General features: G+C 40.1%; 3 protein-coding genes across 12 annotated transcripts in view; 1 reads left to right on the top strand and 2 right to left on the bottom strand.

Annotated features, from left to right (window-relative positions):
* Positions 1–656: 656 nt before the first annotated feature.
* Positions 657–17,448, bottom strand: LOC144058969 (seipin-like). 4 transcript variants are annotated; one of them, XM_077577688.1, is made up of 15 exons: positions 17,251–17,448; positions 16,179–16,347; positions 10,147–10,394; positions 9,097–9,808; positions 8,408–8,481; positions 7,997–8,264; positions 5,295–5,444; positions 4,384–4,633; positions 4,159–4,237; positions 3,052–3,195; positions 2,897–2,932; positions 1,817–1,951; positions 1,582–1,679; positions 871–991; positions 657–795 (listed from the first exon to the last, which is right to left on the bottom strand). In XM_077577688.1, the coding sequence occupies exons 8-15, from the start codon at positions 4,626–4,628 to the stop codon at positions 736–738; spliced, it is 918 nt and encodes a 305-aa protein (XP_077433814.1). In that variant the 5' UTR covers positions 4,629–4,633; positions 5,295–5,444; positions 7,997–8,264; positions 8,408–8,481; positions 9,097–9,808; positions 10,147–10,394; positions 16,179–16,347; positions 17,251–17,448; the 3' UTR covers positions 657–735. The 4 variants fall into 4 exon arrangements, with proteins under 4 accessions (XP_077433814.1, XP_077433816.1, XP_077433815.1 ...); XM_077577690.1 differs by lacking the exons at positions 7,997–8,264; positions 8,408–8,481; positions 9,097–9,808; ... (1 more) ...; positions 16,179–16,347; positions 17,251–17,448 and adding an exon at positions 6,988–7,128; XM_077577689.1 differs by lacking the exons at positions 7,997–8,264; positions 8,408–8,481; positions 9,097–9,808; ... (1 more) ...; positions 16,179–16,347; positions 17,251–17,448 and adding an exon at positions 6,924–7,018.
* Positions 9,321–23,835, top strand: gpc2 (glypican 2). Its single transcript, XM_077577684.1, has 11 exons — positions 9,321–9,800; positions 13,179–13,337; positions 13,895–14,029; positions 15,728–15,903; positions 15,979–16,059; positions 16,210–16,375; positions 17,332–17,462; positions 18,721–18,867; positions 20,761–20,897; positions 21,148–21,320; positions 22,201–23,835. Exons 1-11 carry the CDS (start codon positions 9,605–9,607, stop codon positions 22,473–22,475), a joined length of 1,776 nt encoding a protein of 591 aa, XP_077433810.1. The 5' UTR covers positions 9,321–9,604; the 3' UTR covers positions 22,476–23,835.
* The window catches only part of LOC144058965 (integrin alpha-6-like), a 35,419-nt gene continuing 34,508 nt past the window's right edge, over positions 23,498–24,408 (bottom strand). For all 7 annotated transcript variants that reach the window (XM_077577680.1, XM_077577677.1, XM_077577681.1 and 4 more), the window contains one exon: positions 23,498–23,995. In XM_077577680.1, the coding sequence (XP_077433806.1) occupies positions 23,924–23,995 (72 nt within the window). In that variant the 3' untranslated portion in view covers positions 23,498–23,923. The remainder of the gene's footprint in view (positions 23,996–24,408) is intronic.

Raw genomic sequence — 24,408 nt, 5'->3', positions numbered from 1 at the left:
TAAACCTCAATTTGTCATCTAATGCAGTTTACACACCTTTATGGCGCCTACAAAGGCATAAAGTTGACATTAGAAAACAAAACAAATAAAATGACACAAAATAAAATGAAATACGTAATGACAATTGGTAATTCTGTTTTATGCCTGGTAACAGGTAGCTTCCACCATCTAGTGGAAGCTGGTATAAATAGATGACCAAAGACATGCTATTCATATTAAATAATAATTTCCAGACCAATTTATTGGAACTGGATATCTTCTGCCGCACTTCTGCTGATCCCTAAGATACACTAATGTGCCTGCACAGGTGTTACTGATCTAAACAAATTAATATCACCCTGGACTTCGTACTTTTTGGGGCCAATTTGAAGACTACCTAGCAATCATTGATTTACCTTTGTCCCAAATTTGCACATGTTCAATCTCTACATTCCTACATACAGTCCTTGTACATCAGTCATTCCTAAAACTAAGCGAGGAGCTTCCTAAAAATAACATAACATAACATCATTAAAGTCAAAATGGACTGGTGTGAGGAAATGAGACACCTGTATCTTTAAATTACAAATTCCTTTGTCCAGTTCGAGTACAGTACAATCGAGTAATAAGTGCAAACGGTCGTAGAATGTGACAATAGAGGAGGAACACACTTTCAATTGATTCATGCAAATTGTCTTTTTATGCTCAGGAGAGGGCTGCTCATCGTCCATGCACAGCTTACAAGCTAAAACCGTCTCAAGAAGGCGTGTTGCGGTTGTCGCCATTTCCCAACCTGGCTGCTGCATTCATTTGAGTCTGCCAACAACAAAAGAGATTTCAAATCAACTGAAGCAATCTGATCATCGTGCACGCATGAGGAATGTCGTTAACCTGCTTTGGTCTGCCCAAGAGAAGCCTCATGTAGCTGAAGACCAAGAGGACACTGAGGAAGATGAAATTACTGGACATGCCCATGACAGCTGACAGGATAGGGAAGTTGAACAGCAAGTACCTGGAGAATGGATACATCTTCTATTAATATATATATATATATATATATATATATATATATATATATTTTTTTATTATTATTAAACAAAAATAGCCTTACCCATTTCTGTGCACAGTAGAGTTAGGCTATGTCAAGTGCATGGTCAACTCTTAGTAATTCCCAAGTTTGTTAATTTTGTTGACCTTATGGTTGGAAAAATGACACGAATATGGACAGTAGACAAGTGGTCAGCATGTCTGGCTCACATTTCTGAGGTTGTGGGTTCAAATCTCAGCTAAGGACATGGAACTTTTTAAAGACTCAAAAGAATTTGGTTTCATACCAAAACATATTTCCATGTGGCAAAAAAAATGACACCCGAGGTCCAAATATGCTAAAAATATAAAGAAGATGCTAATTCACCATTTAAACTTGGGCAAAGATGTACTACGGTGAAAATGCAGAGGTTTGAATAGCGCACGAGATCTACAAGGTCATTTTGGACTTGGCAAAAACAATAGTGTTTTTAAAACCCCAATGAGAATTGATTTGTTGTGCCATTTCCAGCAAAAAAAAAAAATGGACCATTAAAAAAGATGTTGACCTCTCACCTTACACCGGTGAAATAAGCGTGGATGTAGAGCTGGGACGAGTAGATCTGCACCTTGCTGGATAGGATCTCAATGACGGCTGTGGCCGAGGGGGAGTACTATTAAGGAGGAACGGAATGGACATTGAGATTTTTAACAATGTAAACTAGATCTTATAAACCAGAGTTTGGTCGTTATTGGATTGAGAATTTGGCTGATTATGCGGCGTTGCCTGCTCACACGCAGTCACACTCACTGGGTCGTCGGTGTAGTCGGAGAAGAGTTCCACCCCCAACACTTGTTTCTGCTCAGTCGCTCCACTTATGAACACCGGGAAGAACAGCAGCGTTGAAATGGTCCTCAGAAGGTTCGACTGGTACCTCAGCATACTCTGCAACAAGAGTGTCACATCAGCGTTGTTTTATTTTAGTCAACGCTCCAGCAAAGTCACAATGAATAAAAAGTAGTTTGGATTTTGTTGTTGTTGTTGTGAGAAATGACATTGAACCAATCATTTTTTTCGTCATCTGCTTATTTCTTAAAATGTGTGAATGAATCTGGAGTGCAGCCACCTGGACTGCATGGAAGTACCCTACTCTCGTGTCAAAGGCAAAAGATAAGCAGAGCTGCAGTGTTAGCGCAGATAAGCATGGACAAGCTTTTGATTCCAAGGCACATATTCAAATGTTTGGAAGTTGTCAATGTAGGGCTGAAGGATATTTGCGTTTGCCGTGCAACATTGAGCAGCCGCTTGCTTTGTCGCAATCACTAGCTCAACAACTGGTTGTCATGGTAACGAGGCCTTCACCCCACCAAATAGCGATTAATAACCAGAGTGACAAGTTTGTCACTCTTTTATCATTTATTTAGTGTATTTTGATGGAACGTCAGAGACCTTTCATTGAGACACCTGTAAACAACAGTGAAATTATATTTAGGACTTTTATTTATTATTATTGTTCCTCTGCTTATTCATGATTCACTACTCTCAGACTTACATCCTGTATTTGCAGTTTAAAAAACAAAAAACAGCCCTCTGTAATTCACTACATTTTTTTTGTAACATAAAAGTTCTACTTTGGCGCCATCTTGTGGCCTCTTGGTGATAAAGTGGTTTGAGGAGCTTCCTGTAGTGCTTTGTGCCATCATGTGGCTTTCATACCCAATTAGAAACCTTTTTTTTTTTTTTTAGGGGGTATTAATTACACTTGTGGGATATCTCTAACACTACAACATAATAAAAGAATGCATAAAACAACCTCGACATCCTATTAGCCAAGTTACTGACATGTCTCTCACACAGAAGCAGCAGAGGAAGTTATTAGTTAATACTCACAAAGCGAGAGCTGGAGGCGGCCGACAGCTGCCTTGCCTGAGAATCACAAAGCAACGCAGCAGTCAATCAGCATAAACACGGTCGGGTTATTAACATACTCGTCAATCGGACACCGCTTCCTGGGATCTTAACGGGGGAATTAGCGGGCCACTCACGGAACGTGCGGACGCCGCCACTTGGCCTCCGTCACGAGAGTAGCAGGTTGTCCTGATCATGAACATCCCGAGCTCCCGGTTGGTCTCGGAATCGGGCATGTCCAGCTGCAGAGTTATTTGATAGGCCTGGCCAAAGGTCAACACCTGAACATAACGGATACCTTTAAAATGGCAGACATGTTTTTTTATTTTTTATGAATGGACACATGTATCATAGCCTGGACACCTCCATACCCCAATTTATAATGTATATATTTAATAGAGAATACTGGTGTGCCTCGATAAAATTGAATACCACAGAAAACGTCTTTTATTCGAGTCTTTTCATTCAAAAAAAGTGAAACTCAAATTCTTGCATATTGATAGATTCATTAAACGAAACAAGAAAGTGCTTTTAAGCAGGCCAGTTGCTAATAATTGCTATACTAAAAGTATTTTGATAAGTGATATTTGTTCTAGCTGTAAACTATGATCATAAAAAAAAGGTAAAAAATATATAAAAAACATTAAATATTTCACTCACTATAGTTAATCTTTATGACATACAATATGGCTTTCTCTCTTTAAAAAAAATATCTATTAAAGAATATATGAAAAATATTTTCATTTAAAAAAATAATAATAATAATTTATTATTATTTTTTAATAGGTTTTAGGTGAACTAATGAATGCACGCACGCACGCACATATTAAAAAAAATACAAAAAAATATATATTAAAAAAAATAAAATAAATAAAAAGGAGAGCAATGATGATGACATGTCAAATCGGTAAAATTACCGAATGAACAATACTGAGCTCTCCAGAAAAAAAAAGAAAATATATATATATATTTTCATTTATTGAGATGTACATGCACTATTTTTCTTAATTCAATTGAAAAAAAAAAGTGTGAATAAACACACACACCGATCTTAATCTTTACTATCAGAAAACTACAAATGCATACTAATCATTAAATCCAGTTCTAATCCTAATCTTCATTCTAGAGTCTGATTACTTACGCAATTAGGTAGTTTAATCTCTACAAATCAAGCATTTAAACCAAATGCATGTAAGTATATAAAGCAGGCGATACATGTGCTCACACAGAGCAATTGCACGTACAGGTTTGTTGTTTCGCATCAGTGAGACGTTGGCCACGGGATGCGAGCACATGAAAGACTTTGGAGACTCACAGTCTGTCCTGCAAAGGCAAAAACGGAATTTGAACAATAGTTACAGCCATAAATGAGATTTGAAACCAAAGGTGTGGATAATGGGCCTCTTTCAGAATGCCTCGTGGTGAATGCCGCTAAATATGTCTTCCCCTGATGTCCTTGAACGCCACACCTGTAGTAATAGTGCACCGGAGTGGAATAAGCCGCCAATGGCATGTAGGAGTAGTAGAAGCTCCCGTACAAAAAGGCGGAGATCCAGAGGAGCAGAACCAGCACAGAGAGCACGGCAGCGCCCTGCACGACCCTCTGGCGGACCCGGGCCATCGCCATGACAGTGGCATCGTTTAAACTCGTCATCAGAGCACTAGAAGGGACGAACGGTTCATCTCCAGACTGAACGTGATTTGCTTGATCCATTAAACCTAAAAAAAAAATGGTAGAAAACAAAAACAGCTTAATCGCAGTGTGGATAAAAACATTTCCCGAAGCTGGGAAAGATGCGCATACTTTCGAGGGCCAAACAAACTCACACATTCACTGGGACTGAAGCGTGAAATCAGCGAGTCAAATTTCAGGTCACAAGAAAAAAGACTTTTACATCAGATGACTTCAGATGGATCAGAAGTTGGGCTGTTTTATTTGGAAGCGAACATGTGATAATGAACATTTCCCAACTTTGTTTCATGCATTTTTTGGAAAATACTTTACAGTATGCAAGCTAATAGTGTTCAGGAGCTCTCTGCTAAACAAATAGGAGAATGCAAATAAAAAAAGCAACACAGTACATTTCCCCTTTGAATAGCTAATTTGAGGGAAAGGGACATATTTTACATTTTCAATAACTTTTGAGAATTCTTTGAAATTATACTATTATTATTATTATTATTATTACATGTACAGTTTCTATCCCTGATCCTATGAAAGTTCCCTTAAGCAAGAGTGTACATGTCCAGTTATTTATGCTGCGTCATCATTGTGTAAATGAGGCAAACTTACAGTAAACATGGACGACATCGTGGTATAAAAGATGCTATATTTACATAGCCCAATATATGATATGTGAAATGATGTATTCGGTCTTACCTTTGTATTCTGAAGCTCCATGAACAATGTGGGATGAAATGTTGCGAACTGGACCGTAACCGCCCCCATTTCCAGCTTCTGCAAGTCGGAGGTGGCGGTTTAGTCCCGCCCCCTGACCGCGGCGCTATGGCTGCCAACTGGAACACAGTTCTACAGAGGACCGGACAAAATTGCAAACACTTAACACACTGTTGCTATTTTTGTCTGCCACCTTTTCGATTTGCATTTGCTGGAATAGAAGTTCTTGTACACAATATGTTGATTCAGCAAACAATATCAATACCAATCAAGGCCTCAGATCCATCCTTATATCAAAAAGAGAATAAAAGGTGGCCTTCTAAGTAAAGACACTTTTATAATGTGTATATCTATAATGCTTAAATTGCAAGTAATGTCTTCATCATCTATTTCGACGAAATGGCTTAAGATGACACGATAAGGCACATTCAGGTGCTTGCTCTTAACTCGTGTGCTCAGGCAGGGACTTATTGTACTTTGATAGATATTATAACATTTTTAATTCTTCATTTCATATATTAACCATTGTTATACATTATTAACACTTTAATTCTTTATTAACCATGTTGAAATGTTTTATAGAGGTAGAGTAGTGTTGCACTTTGTATAATTTGACCTTAAGCTGGGACATACTATTTAGTCGAAAAAGTTCCTTCCCAGCGTTTTGTGCGAAAACACATTTAGTCCTTGAACAGAATTTGTCTCAACACACGCCCACCTGACCTTGTTTTCGCTACTGCTCATGGAAAAGTACCCAGAGAGTATGTTTTGTCTACAAATGAAAGAGAGGAGGTCTTTTAACTATAAGAAGCCATTTTACACGCGGAAGAGACACATTTCGACGCTCTGAATCCCACCTGTTTAAGTGATGTATTAGAGGCTGTATGAGTGTCCAGAGATCTCTGTTAGATAAAATCATTTTTGCAAAGGTGTTTTTTTCTTACATTAAATCTCTCTTCAAATTTTGGAACACGCAAAGAGGACAAATAATTTTATTCCTCTTTCAACTTCAGTGCGACATTTATAACCAAAAATATGTCAAGTTGAAATCAAATTCGCAGTCTGGTCTGCATCCAAGGGAACAGAAAGCAATCATTTCATATGATGAAGATTGTCTTTGTTTGCAGGATCCACTGAGGGGAGTGTGGAGATGTTGTTTATGCAGCCTACAGGCATTGTGGGATGTCTTCTGCGATTTTTGACTGAGCCAAAGAAAGAAACGACGTCACCGGAAGGTAGCAGATGCTCCAAAAGAGATGCGTGACAGCTCCAAGTGCATTGCGAATAACAAAAGGAGCAACGAAAACAGATGTTGGCTAAATAGAGCGCATTGTAAAAGCAGCTATTTTGACATGGCTCTCTTCTAGGTGAAAACAATGCTCACCGTGGAAGTAATTAGCGCGGAGGAGAGCTAACCAAAAACGCTGTTGCCTTTGTGACATCTTGGGTTGACATACACTCAATAGACAGTCCATTATAGACACATCATCGTGAAAGCTGGATCAAAATGTCATTTCTTACAAAGACATTAAGGCTCAGCTTTGAGGCATTCATTCAACATTTCTATATATTGTGATTGTTGGTTAGCAGTTTTACCCCAAAACTACATACCTGAGTTCCATAAAAGGAGCAGCCGGCATTACACAAAGATGCTTGATGATGAATTTACTTTTACCTTCTTGCCCACTTGGGGTTGTGAAAACGAGCGACCAATCAGTGGAAGAAGTTTGATGTGTTGGTATTTGGCATCTGCTTTATAAAGCGCATTATTGCCCTCTAGAGGATTGGAGTGGAAAAGTAACACCTAACATGTAACCTATAGACGTGTTCTGCTTGTTGAACTTGGCAACAAAAAGTTTTGGTCCGATCAACCAATCAGAGGATGGAAAAAACGCTGATGTTATTGTTGTCAAAATGAGACATCAAATCCAGCAGTAAAAAAAAAAGTCTGATTTAAAGTGTGTTATCGCCCCCCACAGGATTGGAGTGGAACAGTAACACCGAGAAGGTAATCTACCGACATTCTGTTTGTTGAACTTGACTGCAACAAGTTTTAGTCTGCTCAACCAATCAGAGGATGAAAAAATGCTGATGTTATGAAATCTGATTGGTTCAAGAAACAGTCCAACTGCTATAACGTAGTTTAAGACACATTCGCCAGCTGGACTGATTCTGTGGGCCTTTGCCAAATTGCATTGACATGGCAACACATTGTCGCTGAAATCTGATTGGACAAAAAATCTATCATCTATACTGAAAGCTGTCAGGCAAGAGAGACACTACAAAATGACTTGAATAGACTGCAGAATAAATGACCGCAATTTCATGAAACAAATAATCAAATTTAGGTTGTAAATGTAAAGGACAGTGTTTCTGATAGTGCTTACGCCAGCAAAGAAATCCTTGCTGGCCCTGGCATTTTCTTTCCTTTTTGTCCTTATGCCATCGAGCTGAAAGCACATCACAACAATGGTCAAGATGGATGGTTGGCTGTCAATAACTGACAATGCAAAGCCCTCCTTCCTCCTGCTCTTTGCATATCTGAGGTGATTCCGGAGGCTCCCATCCTTCAGCCTCTGACAACGTGATAATCTCTCTCATTATAAAGCGCCTCCCTCAATAGCTACTTCCATTCATGTCTTTATCCTGATTTTTCCATACCCTTTCACTGACAGTTTGCTTACCGACACGTTTCTCTTTCCAGAGCTGTCAGCTTTGTAGATATCCTCTGCACTGATGAACTGGTCACCTTTGTGCATTATCTCGTCCCAGGCTTGGGTGCGAGCACTGCTGAGGGGTCCTTCGGTTGACTGCTCCTGCTGAGAAGCGTCTGGCGGGGAGGGGCGGGGGCCACAAGCCGGGCTGGGTGTCGCTCTCGGTGTCTTTTTATGCCTCGGCCTCTTGGGTGGCTCGGGATGAAAAAGAGACAGAAGGGCAGCTCAGCAGGGGGGGCTGGAGTGAATTTATACCGTCAGTTGAATTAGCGGTAGACGTGCAGGGCAGCACCAGGCTATGACATTCAACATTTGCGACTGCACTTTGAAACGTACACCTGAGAATTTCAGAGAATTGAAGATTGAAGAACATTCACTCACCAGCAAGAGTTGGTACTTTTCACTGGAACTTTCCTACAGTTCATCTCAATCTGGCATGCACGTCTACATTCTCCCTTGACACCAATGCACATTAATTCCTCATCCATCTATTTTCATGCCACTTTTTCTCATTTGGGTCACATGAGACATGATCTTGAGCCGACATATACTGTATGGTTTTGGTTGCGTGCTTCATTAAAAGTAGAGACATTTCATCTCAATTGGAAGAATTATTTCTGGTTTTGCTAGAATGTGTGTTAACTAGACCTATGTACCTTATTCGTACAGTAAAGTCAATCAAATAAGCCTCAAATGTCTTAGCTAGCGAACAAAAACACAAACAAGCGTTACAATGGCCAGCTATTGGATGATGAAAAATAATTACTGTATTTCTATTTCTACTTTTGAAGGCGCACAAAGACTACAAATAAACACCAAGAATGCTGATTGGTCAGAGAGGCAGAAGATTTGATGAATGGTTTATTATTATTATTATTAATTCCTTTTAGCTAGTGTAAGTTAACTGCACAGTAGCCTACTTTTTTGTAACCGCTGTACTATAAAGTAAATATGCCCGTTCAGCCCCTTAATTGTTTCAAGACCACGAAAAGTCAGCGTTAATGTAGTGTCGATATGTTGCTGTTGTGCTAGTTTAGGAGCCTGAAGTCATTTTCAAAGCTGCCCCCCACCTTAGAACCGGAGGCTCGCCACCCATCTAGCCCCTTCATGCCGGTCCCACGGTGAGTCCTCCCCGGCACGGTCCATTGTTCTTAGACTGCTTCCATCTTAACTAAGTGTCCCGCTATCAAGCGACAATAGCGTAACTTCCGGTTTTTATTGTCAAATTACTTTCAAATGCACGCGCATCACCGACGAGCAGTACGCTTGGCCACGGTTTCCATGCTTTTATTTTCTCAACCAAGTATTGTTTTTCCGGTGTGATACGACCAACTTTACAATGGTGATGCTGAGTGGGTTGGTTGCTTGGTTCTACCTTTTTTTTTCTCCTCATTGATGTCCACCAAGTTTATTGAACACATCGATGGAGATAAATTGTGTAGAATCACAGGCTGGACGTATCCATTGCATGACCTTGTGAAAACCATGACTTTTTTAGACGACTGACCATTTTAGGAGACTTTAACAGCCCATAATTCAATCCCGGTCATTCGTTATAGTTTTGAAATCAACCTGCGGATGCCTTTTGCGGTGAGGATGGATAATCGTCTGGCTGTACCCAAGTACCCGCTCCTGGGCTTGCTTTGCACGGTAGCCGCTCTGTCGGGGTCTCGGAGCTCGGCGGCTGCTGCGGGGAGGAGCTGCGCCGACACCCGGCAGGTGTACGCGGAGAAGGGGTACAGCACCGGCACCGCACCGGTGACTCAAATCTCTGGTAAGAGTCTTCATGGATGAAACATATGAACGCATATCACCTTAGAATTAAACACAATCGTGCACATTTTGTATTTTGAACCAATGACAATTACGGTAAGAGAAACAATTTGTCAATGTGTAAAACAAAGTGTATAACTCCCAAATGAGCACCATGTGGCAAAATCCTTGTCTTTCCCCTTCAGGATAAAAACAACGCGAGTGCTTTCAAACCAAATTACACCCCCTCCCCTGTGTGCTGTTTAAACAGGTTGATTAAGCGGGATGAGCAAATTGCCAACACCAGAACAACAAAGAACCTCGCCCCTAATTAGTCTTCCCCTGTACTGGTAAATCCTTGCATGTACCTCATGGGCTCCGCACTGGCAATCATCTTATCAGGCAAATGAAACCATGTGTGGATTTGGAATCAAGTTTCGGTGATGGGATTGGAAAAAGGGTTGGCATTTTTGGGGGCGCAAATAAAAGAAGGTGTGCTTGTCTGGGAAAGTGAAAGTATAGCAAGGCTGTCCACTTCTGGGAGGTTGAACTTGCATGCCAATTAGCCGAGACTGGTTGAGGGTGGGAGGTCACCAATATGTTGCCCACGTACAACCTAAGGGAGAGCAAATAAAACAAAACCAAAACAAAACAGGGCAACTGTTATTAAAAAGCCAGAAACAAGCTGTGATATATAATAACGAAATAAATGTATCTCAGTGGAAATTACAACAACCCAAAAGGTTCCCCACCCCTATTTTACACATTCTGGCTTTGTGTGTGAGTCAAACAGATGCAGTATTGATTGGTTTGAAATATATTTTGTGTGTGAGTGTTTGGAGTGTGCGTGTGTGTGTGTGTGTGTGTGTTCTTTGCCTGAGCCCGGGCCGGCTGTCCCGTGGGCCATGGGGGAGCAGATGGTCTGGAGAGTGAGCGACAACGAGAGAAATGGAAATGCAGGGATGAGAGAGGACTAGGAGTGAGAGCGGAACAAAAGAGACAGAGGTGCAGCGAGGAGGTGCGAGCCAGACGGAGGCGACTATTTGTGTCAGGTGTAACATCTACTGAAACAAAGAACTGAAGCGCTTTCCCTCCCTCGCTTGTCATTTGCATATCATTACCTCCGACGTATCAAAAACCCGAACCTGAGTTGACAAAGAGAGACCGATTGGAGCTGAATAATTCATGGGGTCAAAGTACAATTTCATATCACACTCTTTGGTTATCTTTGATCATACTTGGCTGTGGTAACAAGAGACTGACAGGTGTATTGGACTGTTTCACAGCAAGCAGATTCTGTTAGAACACGAATGAATGAGCTTGGTAGCGCATCATTTCCAATATTCAAGAGTATTGGCAAATCAGGAGCGCAAAAATATGCATTAAAGCAACACTAAGGAACTTTCAGTTTACATTGATTATGGCGGCGCCATATGGACAAAAGTGGTATTGTTATGCCTGAAGGAAGACCACATTTCCCATGAGGACATTGTGTCATTTTTAAGCTCACGCCAGCGAGTGAAATCCGGGCCAATGTTGATCCAATGTTGTCCTTATATGCGGGCGGTTTCCCTTTTTCCTTTTTTTGTCTCCTCAGACAAAACTTTCCAGTTGTTTTGCAGCTTCTGCCGGGAAAGCAGTAATCAGGCGTCGACATTCAAATTGACTTCCGTGTTTGTAACGAATGGGGAAAAGGGGGACGTGACGTAGGCCATAGAGCAGTCAGCACATTTGTAGTTTTTTTTTGTGTGGAAGTGTTCCTGCCATCCTCCTCAAAGTTGTTTAGTGCCAGTAAAGACGATACAGACCCCCTCGGGCCTCAGTACCATTCAACTAGCTTTAAGCCGATGCTTCAGCAGAAGAGTTATGAAAATATTTGACTTAAGTTGAACCCTTCCAGACCCTTTTTTTTTCCTGCTGGGCAAATTTGTATTTATTTATTTATTTTTACTGATTTTAACTCTTTCCCCACAAGAGAACATCATGGGATTTTTTTTTTTGTGTGTGTGTGTGTGTGTGTGTGGGGGGGGGGGGGGGGGTGTAATATGACTGTAATGTGTCGTAAACTTACCAAGTTTATATGTAACATTTTTCACATGAACATCATGCAAATCAACTTGCAATTGTGATTGGTTAGCTAGGATCCAAATCATGAAGCAGAAGTGTTGGCATCATCCAAGTGATGCATTTTTATTGGTTTGGACACACAAATGTCACGTCCACTGCAATCATCCAGGGATGTGATTTTTCCGCTAATTCGCGGAATTCCGCTTTTTTTTTTATCTCCCCCCAAAAAAAAAAAATTCAGATTTTTTTTTTTTTATATAGTAGTTCATTGTGTATGCACATGACTCCAACAGATAACATCTTCTGCTATAACAAAGACATTTGTGGTATGCTCTAATATGAGTTACTTTTCATTTGGTCATGATACAATTATTTGTTCATGAAATTTGAACTCTTCAACATTATTTATGTGTTAACTTAGTAATCACATTAGTTAGATATGATGATATTCTCAGTGATAGTTTTTAAAAGCAAAGGCAGTCCAATGTTTTTGAATGTGACTGATTTTGAGTTGACTAAAACTGCCATTTTATATGGGATAGTTCAATATACATTGAAAATTTATGCTGTTGTTTTGTCTATTTCTTTGTCATGTGAGTGCATTGAAAGTACTTAAAAACACGGAAAACCCATGAGCTCCGGGGGGGCTTTGCCCCTCTTGTCCCCCCACCAGGGCACTGCCCTGGACCTAGCTGGGTGCCAGCGGCCCCCAGACCCCCGGCTAAATTTTCAGATAATTTCACTTTGGTCAAATCACATCCCTGATCATCTATGAGTCCGATGGGCGAAGGGGTTAAAGACTCTAAATCGTCCATGTACTGTAGTGAAAAACTCAAATCTCATGATGGTTAAATATTTCGCATCAAGGCACTATATACTTGGTTTTGCCAAGACATTTTGACTTCCTGTTTATGAGTAAATTTAGCTTAAAATAAGAAGTAGCATAATTCTATATTGAAGGTACCAAATACACATTGTCGAGAGGTTTGCAGGCTGTGTTGACTTGTTTTAAGAAATTCCAATGTTTCTGTTTTATTGGCTAATCATTTTTGCTTTTGTGAGTAATATATTTTCTCTTTTTTTTGGCTTTTGGTGCCCACTTTTCGCAATGTAGGTGCGAATGGCTGGTGCTCATGACTCAGCAGCACGGATAAGCTCCAGCACACCCTTTCAAATACCGCATAATGAGCATTTCTGGTTGAAATGTTTTACAACACTTGCTCTGAGCTTGTACTCGTTTTTTGGAACGACGTGGGGGTCAATTGCTCGCCCAAGCCGTCAAGGGTTCTACTCAATGCCACTAACGAGGCGCTGGTTCTGCGCATGTGCACAGGCGAGCACTTGAGGCTGTGTCCCCAGGACTACACCTGCTGCTCCAGTCAGATGGAGGAAACGCTGGCCCTCCAGAGCGAGCGGGACTTCCTGAAATCCGTGGAGAACCACAGCCAGTTCCTGTTGACCACCTTCACCCAGAGACAACGGCGGTTTGACGGTACGACTATTGAAGACTTATGTTTGTGATTGCCGGCTTGGTTCATGTCTCTTGTGTTCTTTACCCGATGGTATAAAGTGCGGTCCTGCAATAATAATAAACCGTTTTATGAGCAGCTCCAGGAAGAAAATTTCATTCTAACACAATCGTTTAGGATCATCTTTTCAGACTGATGAACTGTATGTGTACATATTGCGCAAGACATTCTGTTAAGATGAAGCATTAAGCCTCAAGGGAGTCCTGGAGGGCTTTAGCGTCTCTGTCTTTATTAGAAGCGAGGTCTAGTCAAGGTTTCTGTCCGTCCGAGTCCAGCCAGACGCAGCAGAGAGCTGATTTGACACTTTCGCCGCCTACCTGCTCGCACCTCTTTCCTCCCCTCCTCCTCCTTTTATATAACGTAAGTGATGAATCAGGAGTGGGAGACGGCACATATGAGCCTTAAAGGCTATTTTTATAGACGCCATTCGCTAATACGTGCCATGTGATGTAACCGCGAGCTGGCGAGGGCCTCGGCGCCAGGTTTCGGGTGTCAGACGAACATCTTTTTGTCCTGGCAGAGTTCTTCAGGGAGCTGATCGACTTGTCCGAGAAGTCCATGAACCAGATGTTCACCAAGAGCTACGGACGCCTCTTCACGCAGAACTCGCACGTCTTCCAGGAGTTGTTTGTGGAATTGCGTCGATATTATTCAGGTTGGTCCTCGCGCACCTCGTCTGCGTAGACGGGAATTGGGACTCGTGTTGTATATTTAGACGGCAGGTGGGACCAGATGGCCACATCACACTACTACTATGTATGTGTGCGGGTATTATCTTGGAAGGGCTGGTGTATTAGGAATGATACCTGTTGCTCATCCAAACATCTTTCTGCCTGTCTGTCAATCCATCTGTCTTCTCTCTTTTTATTTAAAATGTATTCCTGTCTACCAACCAACCTAAACACTGTGTATACAGTGGTAGCTTGACTTAAAGGGAAGTCAACCTTAACTCATTCGCTCGCATCCATTTTCACTGAAGCAATCCCCTTCGCTCCTGGTTGGTTTTACTGGATTTTGACTGATTTCGCAAGGCCCACAGAATATTGTGTTCTGTTGCTATAAAGACATGGCAACTAGCATTAGAATGTAGCTGGCAAAAAGAGCTTTTTTGCAACATGGCCCTGATTGATCGCTTAAACTCTGCTGTCACTTGCTGGCCGTTTTTTGTAATACCTACCATTGCTTTAAGCGACCTCTTCAGGTCAGAGGCTGCATCAAAGCCTTCTGTATGCTCTAGCATTAAAAAACTTTTTTTTTTTAAAAACGTTTAACTCTTTGACTGCCAAAAACGTTAAATAACGTTTAATAAAATCCTACGGAGGAGTGCCAAAGACGTTAAAAGACGTTTGTTTCAAAACAGAGGTGAAATTAACCATTTTCTATTGTTGATTACTCAAAAATGGAATAAGGCAGTAACAAACTTTTTTTTTCTGATGAAAGATGAGAGTCCAATCTTTCATTTGGTAGTATTTGTGTTTCCATAGTCCAAACACATCATTTTCTATGGACCTTGAAAGATCAGTCAAAATGCTTAAAATCGGCTGGCACTGGGGACAACCCGTTTCTGAAAACGTCTGGCAGTCAAAGAGTTAAGTACGTTTTTGGGACCATGGCAATATTTAAAATAGAACGTTTTAATACGTTTTTGGGAGCAAATTAGTTAAACATTTCTTGACAATAATATATGTGACCTCGCTGATCAAAACACGACATTCTGATTAATATTACATTTGTGGAATATGAGTTATGCAGCCGATCTTATCCATTTAAGGCGGCGACCATTTTGCCACTGGTGTTGTTTGCTGAAGCTGAGTTGTGATTGGTTGTGAGCGACTGTGATGTCATTTTTACTCAATAGCAAGTGGCAAAATGGCCGCCTTCTGAGATTAATAAAAACTGCAGAAATTTGCTGCTTAAGTCATATTCCACTAATGCAATATTAAGCACAATACCATATTTAGACTAGTAGGGCTGCATAGAACATATTATCGTCGAGAATGTTTTTATTTTTAGAAAGAGCCTTTTGGGTGTTTTTTTATGATGCGGGTCAAAATGGAAGTAAGAAAAAGTCTTAATGCCCCCAAAACCCTTAATCATGTGGCAATTGTGTTGATATTTTCAAAGGTTGAAATTGACATGAGTAGATATATGCATGTGAATTTTGGTGACGATTGATCGCATTTTTGTGTCATTAAGTGACACTTTTGTACATTTACAGTTGTGCTCATAAGTTTACATACACTAAAGGTATGCAAACCTTCAAGCACAACTGTACCTAACAGCACCTCTAAAAAAATTTTAAACTTGGGACTTTTTTTTCAAAAAAATTCCTTTGCTCTCCTTTTGCTCACAGGGGGCAGCGTGAGTCTGACCGAGGTTTTGTCAGACTTTTGGTCCAGACTGGTGGAGCGGGTCTTCACTTTAGTCAACCCTCAGTATCAGTTCAGCGATGACTACCTGGAGTGTGTCAGTAAGCATGCCGAACAGCTGCAGCCGTTTGGAGACGTGCCTCGAAAACTCCGCGTACAGGTGGGCTCTCCCGTCTCCTAAATTGACGGAAAAGAAAGTATTTTTTTTTCACCATCCCCCCCCCCCCAAATCCAGGTATCCAGGGCTTTCATTGCTGCTAGGGCGCTATCACAGGGCTTGGCTACTGGGCGAGATATTGTCAACAAAGCCACAAAGGTAAAGAAATAACATTTCCATTCAGGTTGAACACAATTTCTCCTGGACAACTCGAGTTTGGTTTCTTGTGTGGCTCATAGCTGAGAGTTTCTGGGTTCAAATGCTAATTGAATGCTCACATTTGGGTTGCTTTCCTCACATGCCTTCTAGATGACTCCGGACTCTGAGTGTGTGCGTGGCCTGATGCGTCAGTGGTACTGCCCGGTCTGTCGAGGAATGCCTTCGCTGCGTCCGTGCCGCGCCTTCTGCCTGAACGTGATGAAAGGCTGCTTAGCCAATCAGGCCGACCTGGACACCGAGTGGGACTATTTTATTGGTGGGTGACGAGAGGCGGGAGAAGAATTAAATCATGCATTTAGTCTTGTGGTCTCTCCAACTGATGGTTCACAACTTTTATTAAATCTTCCTTGTGCAAACACACCGTAAGAACAGTCAGAAAATGCCATGAATAACTTAAACGGTATGTTTTGTGTACCTTATTTAAGACATATAGTATAAATAATTTGCCTTAAATTATTACATTTTATAGCCTTGACAATATCTTAATCTTATCTAAATACCTTAAATAAAAATAAACCATCCAGAAACACAGATTCATAATAAACAATACAGAATCTTGAGCAACAGCGTTGTTAAATATCTACCAAGGTGCGTTAGCACCCTCTAGGGGATGAAAACAAAATCGTTTTGCTGTGCAATAAATCACACAAACAACGTGAAATATGGCGACATTAGTAAAACGATGAAACATGACTAATACGAATTTCGTTCAGTTCTCAACCAGGTGTTTAAAAAAAATAGTTCAGTGAATTACTTGTAAACTTTAGTTTTCTCTGTTTTACTGTGGCGAGCACACGTCTGTCTTATCTGCCCTTGGAAGATGGCGCTACTACTACTACTGGCGGTACGTCGGTTACATACGTCAGTTCCTACCGGTTTATGAGACCTTTTCCTGTATCCTTCAAAATAAAAGCATCAATTATTTTATAACAACACAATAAAACAAAGCAATATCAAATTGCAATACCAAAAATAATAGCAGGGTCATTTACAAGTCTTACATTTAAAAGTGCTCAAATATATCCATAAGTGCATTCATTATTCTTTCAGTTTTTGGATAATGGCTCATTTCATTTTCAAGATTATGATTAGCAAATTGAATAAATCAACAATTGAGAAGAATACACTTACGATTTCGTGCTGCTCATATTCCTTGAAATCTACTTTGACGTTCACTCTCCTTGTCATTTTCGTCGCACGCCTTCCCTTCAGATGCCCTCTACCAGGTGGCGGAGAAACTGGAGGGTCCGTTCAACATGGAGCTGGCGGCGGACTCCATCTCCGTCAAAGTGTCCGAAGCCATCATGCACATGCAAGAAAACAGCGTCAGCATCTCCACCAAGGCAAGGATGACTCTTGTTGGGCTCTTATGTTGATTCCTTGAAGAGAATGCAACAGGGGAAAACTGTATGTTTAAATTTAATGTGTGTGTGTGTGTGTGTGGGGGGGGGGGGGGGGGGCAAGCAAGGTGAAGGTGGTTAGATTCAGAATATTTATTGTCATTGTCACAAGGGAACAATGAAACTTTGTTTGGAGCATCGATACAGCAGAGTTGATTAGCTTCACAGTTCTGAGGTTTTGGGTTCGAATCCAATGTACATTAGGTTAATTGAAGGCTCAAAACTATCCATAGGAGTAAATGTGAGTGTGAATTTGTTTGTCTATCTACCCTTTGATTTGATTTTTCCTGAGAGAGCTCAATTTTGTTCATTCTGTAATCTTACCGATTCGACATGTCATCATCATTGTGTCATCATCATGTGTGCGTGCGTGCGTGCTCATTAATTCACCTAAAACCTATTAATCCAGCTAGTTGTGAAGTTGTCAGGAGACCTGGGGAAGGATCAAAGAACAGAAAGAAAAGAAATCCAGCACCGACCAGACATCACCTACTCCCCACTGGGTTACCAACCCCAGAAACATCTTAATTCCAACAAATTAGGGAAAACTCAAGAGACCAAAGGAAAGACTGAGGAAAGGAAGGACTGCTATCTGACTTCTCTAATGAAACAATCATTTTACCACCCAAAAGAGTCAAAAAAACAAACAAACACCATCTTCCTAATTCTTGTCCTTCCATGTGACCAAAATGTGGCGAGCCTGCCGAGAGCTCGCTTCAATATGTGGCAAACGCTTCAAGGAACTGCGAGTTCTCTGCTTCCTTACAGCTTGGCTTTTTTTTTTCCTTCCTCTGCGGCGGAGAGAAAAAGTGAGAGTCATTGAATGTCAGCCAAGGATTTATTATATTGCCGGTCCAAACCTTGACTCCCCCACAGTCTTGAGATTGCAAGGCAGGCTCCACGCAAGATGCTACACGACTAATGTGTAAAATGTCAAAGTTTTCCAAGTCTTGGAGTGGCTGAACAGGAAATACGTATTTGTATACGGTATTGCGTTGGCAAGGTGAGAACTAATTCACAAGGAGGACAGTTGGTTGAAAAGAAAGTAATGACATGAACACGACATGATTGGATACTATTCAAAATCTATACACGGAAAGCAATAATACAGCCAGGGTCTAATTACGCCATTTTACGCACTTCTATATAGAAAGAGACAAATTCTTCACGTTATCCTGTTACTTTGGTGTTGTCTGTGTAGGTGTTCCAAGGTTGCGGAAACCCCAGACCCGTTCCGGAACGCCCCAAGCGCTCGCCCAAAGAAGCAGGCGGTAACAGGAGGCCTTTCCGCACGTACACCCCCGAGGAAAAACCTACCACGGCTGCGGGCACCAACCTGGACCGTCTGGTAAGGACGATCGCGTTAGCTTAGCTTAGCTTCTACGTCCATTGTTGTTGAAAATTTTTTTTTATTATTATTATAGTGGGATAAGCCCCTTGAGATGCAACATCTTGTTTGGGTTAAGGGTTAAGCTAAGGCAATCATGACGACACACCAGATATAAAAGACAAGAATAAATATATACAATTTAAGGAAAAGGAAAAAAAAACGAATAAAATACAATAACACTTAACAGAGACAACCTTAATCTCAACAGAACAAAGTTCTAATTATTTCATAATAATAAAAATAAAAATACAGCGGACAATACTTTATTGAAAACATTGACAATCTGTTTTTAAATAATTAAACAAGATTTATTTTTTTTTTTAATATGGAGCGAAGACAAACGGATATTAACAGGTCGACTATTCTAATTAGATGGGGCAAGTGACTTGAAGGCTTTCTTGCCTATTTCTTTAGTGACAGAGAAGACTATGAAAAAAAAAACTGGTTTGAACTTTATAATGTATAGTTGGCTAACTGTGCAACAAAACATTGTTTCAAACAATAAGGAAAATTAAAATAAATAAATTTAACAAGAAACTGAAACCAATGAAATTGCCGTCTATGATCTAAAGAAAGCCACCCCAAATTATCATACATTATACAATGATGAATTTAAAAAAAAAGAACAACCCAAAATAAACCTACATAGTTTATTATAAATCACATTAATAAAAGTGGAAAAAAATGTTAAACTAATAGAAATAGTTCAAATGAATTTTTGACATATATAGCAGTTAATGGCAGTGAATGAAATAAAAAAAGAAAAAGATTATTAAAAATTTGGGGCGTCAGGCAATTAAAATTTCAATCGTAATTAATTGCATGACTTCACTAGTTGACTCACGATTAATCACAAATTTGATATCTGTTCTAAATGTACAATGAAAAAAATCTAAGTTTTCATACTCTTGTTAAGGGGCTGTAAAACGATTTTTGGTGCAATCTGATAAACAATATCAGCATAATCAATAAAGGGCAAAATAAGTTGAACAATCATTTTTTTCCTAACATTTAAGGTAAAACAATTCCTTAAACAAAACAAACTTTCAGCTTCATTAAGGAATGATGCCTTTTAATAATTCAAGGTAGCATATATTGTTGGTTAAGGAGCAACCAAAAAATCTTGACAATAATATCTTCTATGAAGCAAGTAGCAAAATCCAGCAATTTTTCCTCACTATCAGAAGGCGGCCATTTTGCCTCTTGCTGTCGAGTGAAAATGACACCACAGTTGCTCAGGTCTCAGGTAACAACCAATCACAGCTCAGCTTCAGAAAACAGGTGAGCTGTGATTGGCTGTTGCCTGAGCCCTGAGCAACATTGATGTCACCTTCAGTTGACAGCAAGTGGCAAAATGGCCGCCCCCATGAGATGGTTAAAAACTGCTGGATTTTGCTGCATAACTCATATTGCCTCCAGGAGGCAATTTCGGGTTCAGTGTCTTGCCAAAGGACACTCTGACCGCAGACAGTTGGAGCAAGGATTCAAACCGCCAACCTTTTGGTCACTGGACAGTCTCACTCCAACTCTACCAGCTGAGCCTCGGCCACTTAAAAATGCTCAACGTTGACATTTGTTTTCCGATATTACTTTTTGAAAAAGAAAATGGCGCCTTTGGACTTCTGTTCAAGTGGGCCGTGGCTTAATGACGATGGGAAAATGTAGGTCCCAAACATAAATATCTGGCAGCGCATATTGCTATATTGCATGGTGTGTTCCCACTTGAAATGTACAAAACCATGATTCATGTGTGGAAGTGACACGCACACACACACACACGCACACACAGATCCAGACACAAGAGTACTTTCAAGATAGACGAGCGATGACTCACGAGCTGCCTCCATACAGGTTACGGAACTGAAAGAGCGCCTGCGGCCCATGGGGAGCTTCTGGGTGTCCCTCCCACACACCATCTGCAACGATGAAAAGATGGCCGCCGACGTCACTAATGAGGACCGCTGCTGGAACGGGCAGACCAGGGGGAGGTAAGCCAACATATGTTTGGGAGATTTTGCTATCACTCCAGGAAAACCAATTTCAAAGTTTTTGCCCATCATTCCAAAAGAATGAATGAATTAATGTCAGCTCCAAAGAGCGTCAGGTTAGAAAACCAAAAATGTCATAAAAAGCCTACTCGAACAGCTGAACGTTGGACTTCTGTACTTTTCTGTATGTCCCTGTCAAAACTGCCGGAAGTGTATTCAATTTGCCGCCTGTGTGCGTGACCACGTTCAGATATCTGCCAGAGGTGACGGGCGACGGGCTGGCCAGTCAGATCAACAACCCCGAGGTGGAGGTGGACATCGGGCGGCCCGACGTCAAGACCAGACAGCTGATCATGGAGCTGAGGGTGGCCACCAACAAACTGAGACATGCGCAGAGTGGACAGGACATGGACTTTATGGACAGTCAGTTCTCCATATTCACCATATTGTGCATATGAACACCCGATGTCAGTGCTCTCCGCTGTAATTGGTGTCATTAATGCTATTAGTCTAAATCATTAAAATAATAATAATAATAACATTGCTTTTTTTTTGTAGACAAATAAAAATGTGTTTATGGTTGTCAATGCTTCAATAAACATTGTTGGCCATAATACATAATATTTTACTCTATAGTTTATTAATGGAATATATATTATTTTAATTAAAAAAAAAAAAAAAAACATGACCATAAAAATAAAAAAAAGTCATTATAAAAATGCTGTCCTGACCACATTTTCCAATTTTTTAAAAAATGATCATAAATGATAATTAAATACATAAAATGTAAGATATTGTAGTAAACAAAGGCCTCTCCCAAATGGCTTCCCCCTAATAGAGTACTGGTTCTCTGTGCAGTTGAGTAACCGCAATATAAAATCTATATTACGTTGTCATTTAAATGTTTGCAAAAAACCTACCGTTCAAATTCAAAGAAATATATATTATATCACATAACACATTTTTTTTTCAATTTATTTACATCTTTGCAGTTGAGTAAATAAGTGGCCCTGGTCGCAATACATATTTTATTGCAATAATATTTAATATTTAATATATATATATATATATATATATATATATATATATATATATATATATATAAAATACTATTGTTCTGAAGAAAAAAACCCCGTCTTTGCTGTTCTCTAAGTAAATAAATGCCTCTAGCCATTACATGAGTAAATATTACTGCATATTGTTAATTAATATTGCCTGACAGGGCCAATTTGATAATTGGTGTGTGTGTGTGTGTGTGTGTGTGTGTGTGTGTGTGTGTGTGTGTGTGTTTGTTTGTTTTCAGGCGAGGAGGGCAGCGGTTCAGGGGGCGGCGATGCCAGCGAGCGCTACAACGACGACTGGCCGGGATATGGACCTCATTCTCCTCCTCACAGCAAATCCCCGCGTAACCCCGCCTCCTCCAACCCCGCCAAGCCTCCTCGGGTCCGCGAGAGAAATGGGCCCAAGGGCAACCGGAACCACGGCAGAGTCAATTCTGCAGCAAGTCAGCTCGAGTCCTCACAGCTTCCTTTGTTGTTGCTACCTTTGGCGCTCATGATGACCCCCTGGTGGAGATAGTTGCTCATTGCAATTGTGTACATGTCATGATGGCCAGCTGAGAATTTGGTTACACCAGCACATAAAAAAACAAAATAGCACAAAATGGCTTATCATGATTATTTTTAATAGCAACTGCACAAATCTCTTAACTATCCTTGTATTCACATTACAATACATCAAATGTGCCAATTGGTAAAATGCTCAGATTAGTGATGAAAGTTTGATGAAGTGTACGTTTTGGGATAAAATGCTCACGTTAATTTATTTTAATGCATCCATTCAGCCAGGGCACAAATGTAGTTGAATATTTGAACTACTTAACTGAACTAATTAAAAGCCTTGTGTTCAGGCTTGCCTGTGAATTTTTTTTTTTCTCACATTGTACATAAAACCATGTTGGGGCTGCTTGAAATGACCATAAGTTCATGTAAAATATTGATGCTTTTGAATTGATTTATTTATTTATTTATTTAAATTTAACACAAGGGGCGAATGTTTTATCTTCTAAGTAATTGTTGCCATTATTATTATTATATAAGTTTTTGTATGATATTTCTGTGCTGCATGTGTTGTTTTATTTTTTTCTCCCCCATTCCTTTCTGGAGCAGATGTTTGGATGCTTTTTTTTGTAAAATAGTGCGCTTTTCTACGTATCTTTCCGAAAAGCAACAAAGCGTGTCGATGACGAACGAGTGAGCCGAGGAACAAATTCTGTCCATGACCGACTCCTAATTGTCATGCGATGCTGAATGTATTTTGATGAAAACAAGTGTTGTTGGTGGAACTAGGAGGAATGTACATCTGAAAATCCCAAAGGAGAACAAAAATGACAGGAGAATAAAACAAAACAAAAAACGAATGTATAGGTGGGGGCTGGGCCAACATTTGATCTGGTGATGCTGGTCAATTAATGTCTGATAATCCTGTCTTGTCAATGGGGCTTGGAAAGGGTCTGTCATGGTCACTAGGAAATTTGTGTAATTAGTAGTTGAAGACACTTTTTGGTTTGGATAGAAGCACATTTGGAAGCAAACACCTGATTAAAAACACAATTTTCCCTTTATTTACAATTTTTTTCCCCCCTTCCGAAATCCTCCCAAGAGTGCGGCAATGCAATATTTTTAAAGAGCAGTGTTTAAAGTGGACGTGTGAACTTCAAAAAACCTGGAAGTCAACAAGCATCATGGATTGCATTCAAATCCGGAGGTCCCATTTGTCCTTCCACCATTCCGATGATGATGATGATGATGTAATAGTTACGCAAATGTTCAAGAGAAATGTCCTCGAAAGCGCAATTGTCTTCAGTTGTTGTCACACTTTGTGGCGAACAAACACGCAAGTGATATCGTCCTCGTCATTAAAAAAACAAACAAACAAGCATGTGTTTCTTTGTCATACGCTTGACAGCGGCCACTAAGAACAGGAAGTTCCATTTGGACACAATACGCTCACCCTGCGTTCTTCTTTCAGGCGTTTAGTTTTTCCAGCTTCATGTGTGAGGACTGGCCGTTGCACGTCGTGCACTTCATGCAACCGCGCTAGACAGACAACCAAAAATAGCATAAGTGACTGCGCTGACACATTACAACAATTACATTCACTCAAGTTAAAAAAAAATAAAAAAAGAGTGAAAACTGCTTCATGGATTTTATAGCATCGGGTAGACCAGCACAATCGTACATTTTACGATACTATAATATATATGACATTTATATATATATATATATATATATGTATATATATACAGTATATATATATATATATATATATTTAAAAAAAAACTATTTAAAAATCTATTACAGCAGTTTGACAATCTGTAGCTAAATTAAAATAAAATTTGAAGTAAAAAAAACAAACAGAAATTTATTACACTCGCCATTCAACATGATGCAATTTCTCAATTATTAACTTTATTTATTATCTATTTATTAGAACAACTACTACTAGTACT

The sequence above is a fragment of the Vanacampus margaritifer genome, chromosome 10 (assembly GCF_051991255.1).
Source record: "Vanacampus margaritifer isolate UIUO_Vmar chromosome 10, RoL_Vmar_1.0, whole genome shotgun sequence".
In the NCBI taxonomy this organism is placed as follows: Eukaryota; Metazoa; Chordata; class Actinopteri; order Syngnathiformes; family Syngnathidae; genus Vanacampus; species Vanacampus margaritifer.
Note: the sequence above shows the minus strand (reverse complement) of the source record. Positions and strands in the feature narration are given on the sequence as shown.

Bases quoted from the DNA above. Each gene is read 5' to 3' on its own strand.
- LOC144058969 (XM_077577688.1), bottom strand. From the start codon at position 4,628: ATGGATCAAGCAAATCACGTTCAGTCTGGAGATGAACCGTTCGTCCCT. The intron at 1,952-2,896 runs GTGAGTATTAAC...CTCTTGTTGCAG, and splicing joins CCGCCTCCAGCTCTCGCTTT to AGTATGCTGAGGTACCAGTC. The intron at 796-870 runs GTTAACGACATT...TGTTGTTGGCAG, and splicing joins TCTTGGGCAGACCAAAGCAG to ACTCAAATGAATGCAGCAGC.
- gpc2 (XM_077577684.1), top strand. From the start codon at position 9,605: ATGCCTTTTGCGGTGAGGATGGATAATCGTCTGGCTGTACCCAAGTAC. The intron at 9,801-13,178 runs GTAAGAGTCTTC...GCATGTGCACAG, and splicing joins ACCGGTGACTCAAATCTCTG to GCGAGCACTTGAGGCTGTGT. The intron at 14,030-15,727 runs GTTGGTCCTCGC...TTTTGCTCACAG, and splicing joins ATTGCGTCGATATTATTCAG to GGGGCAGCGTGAGTCTGACC.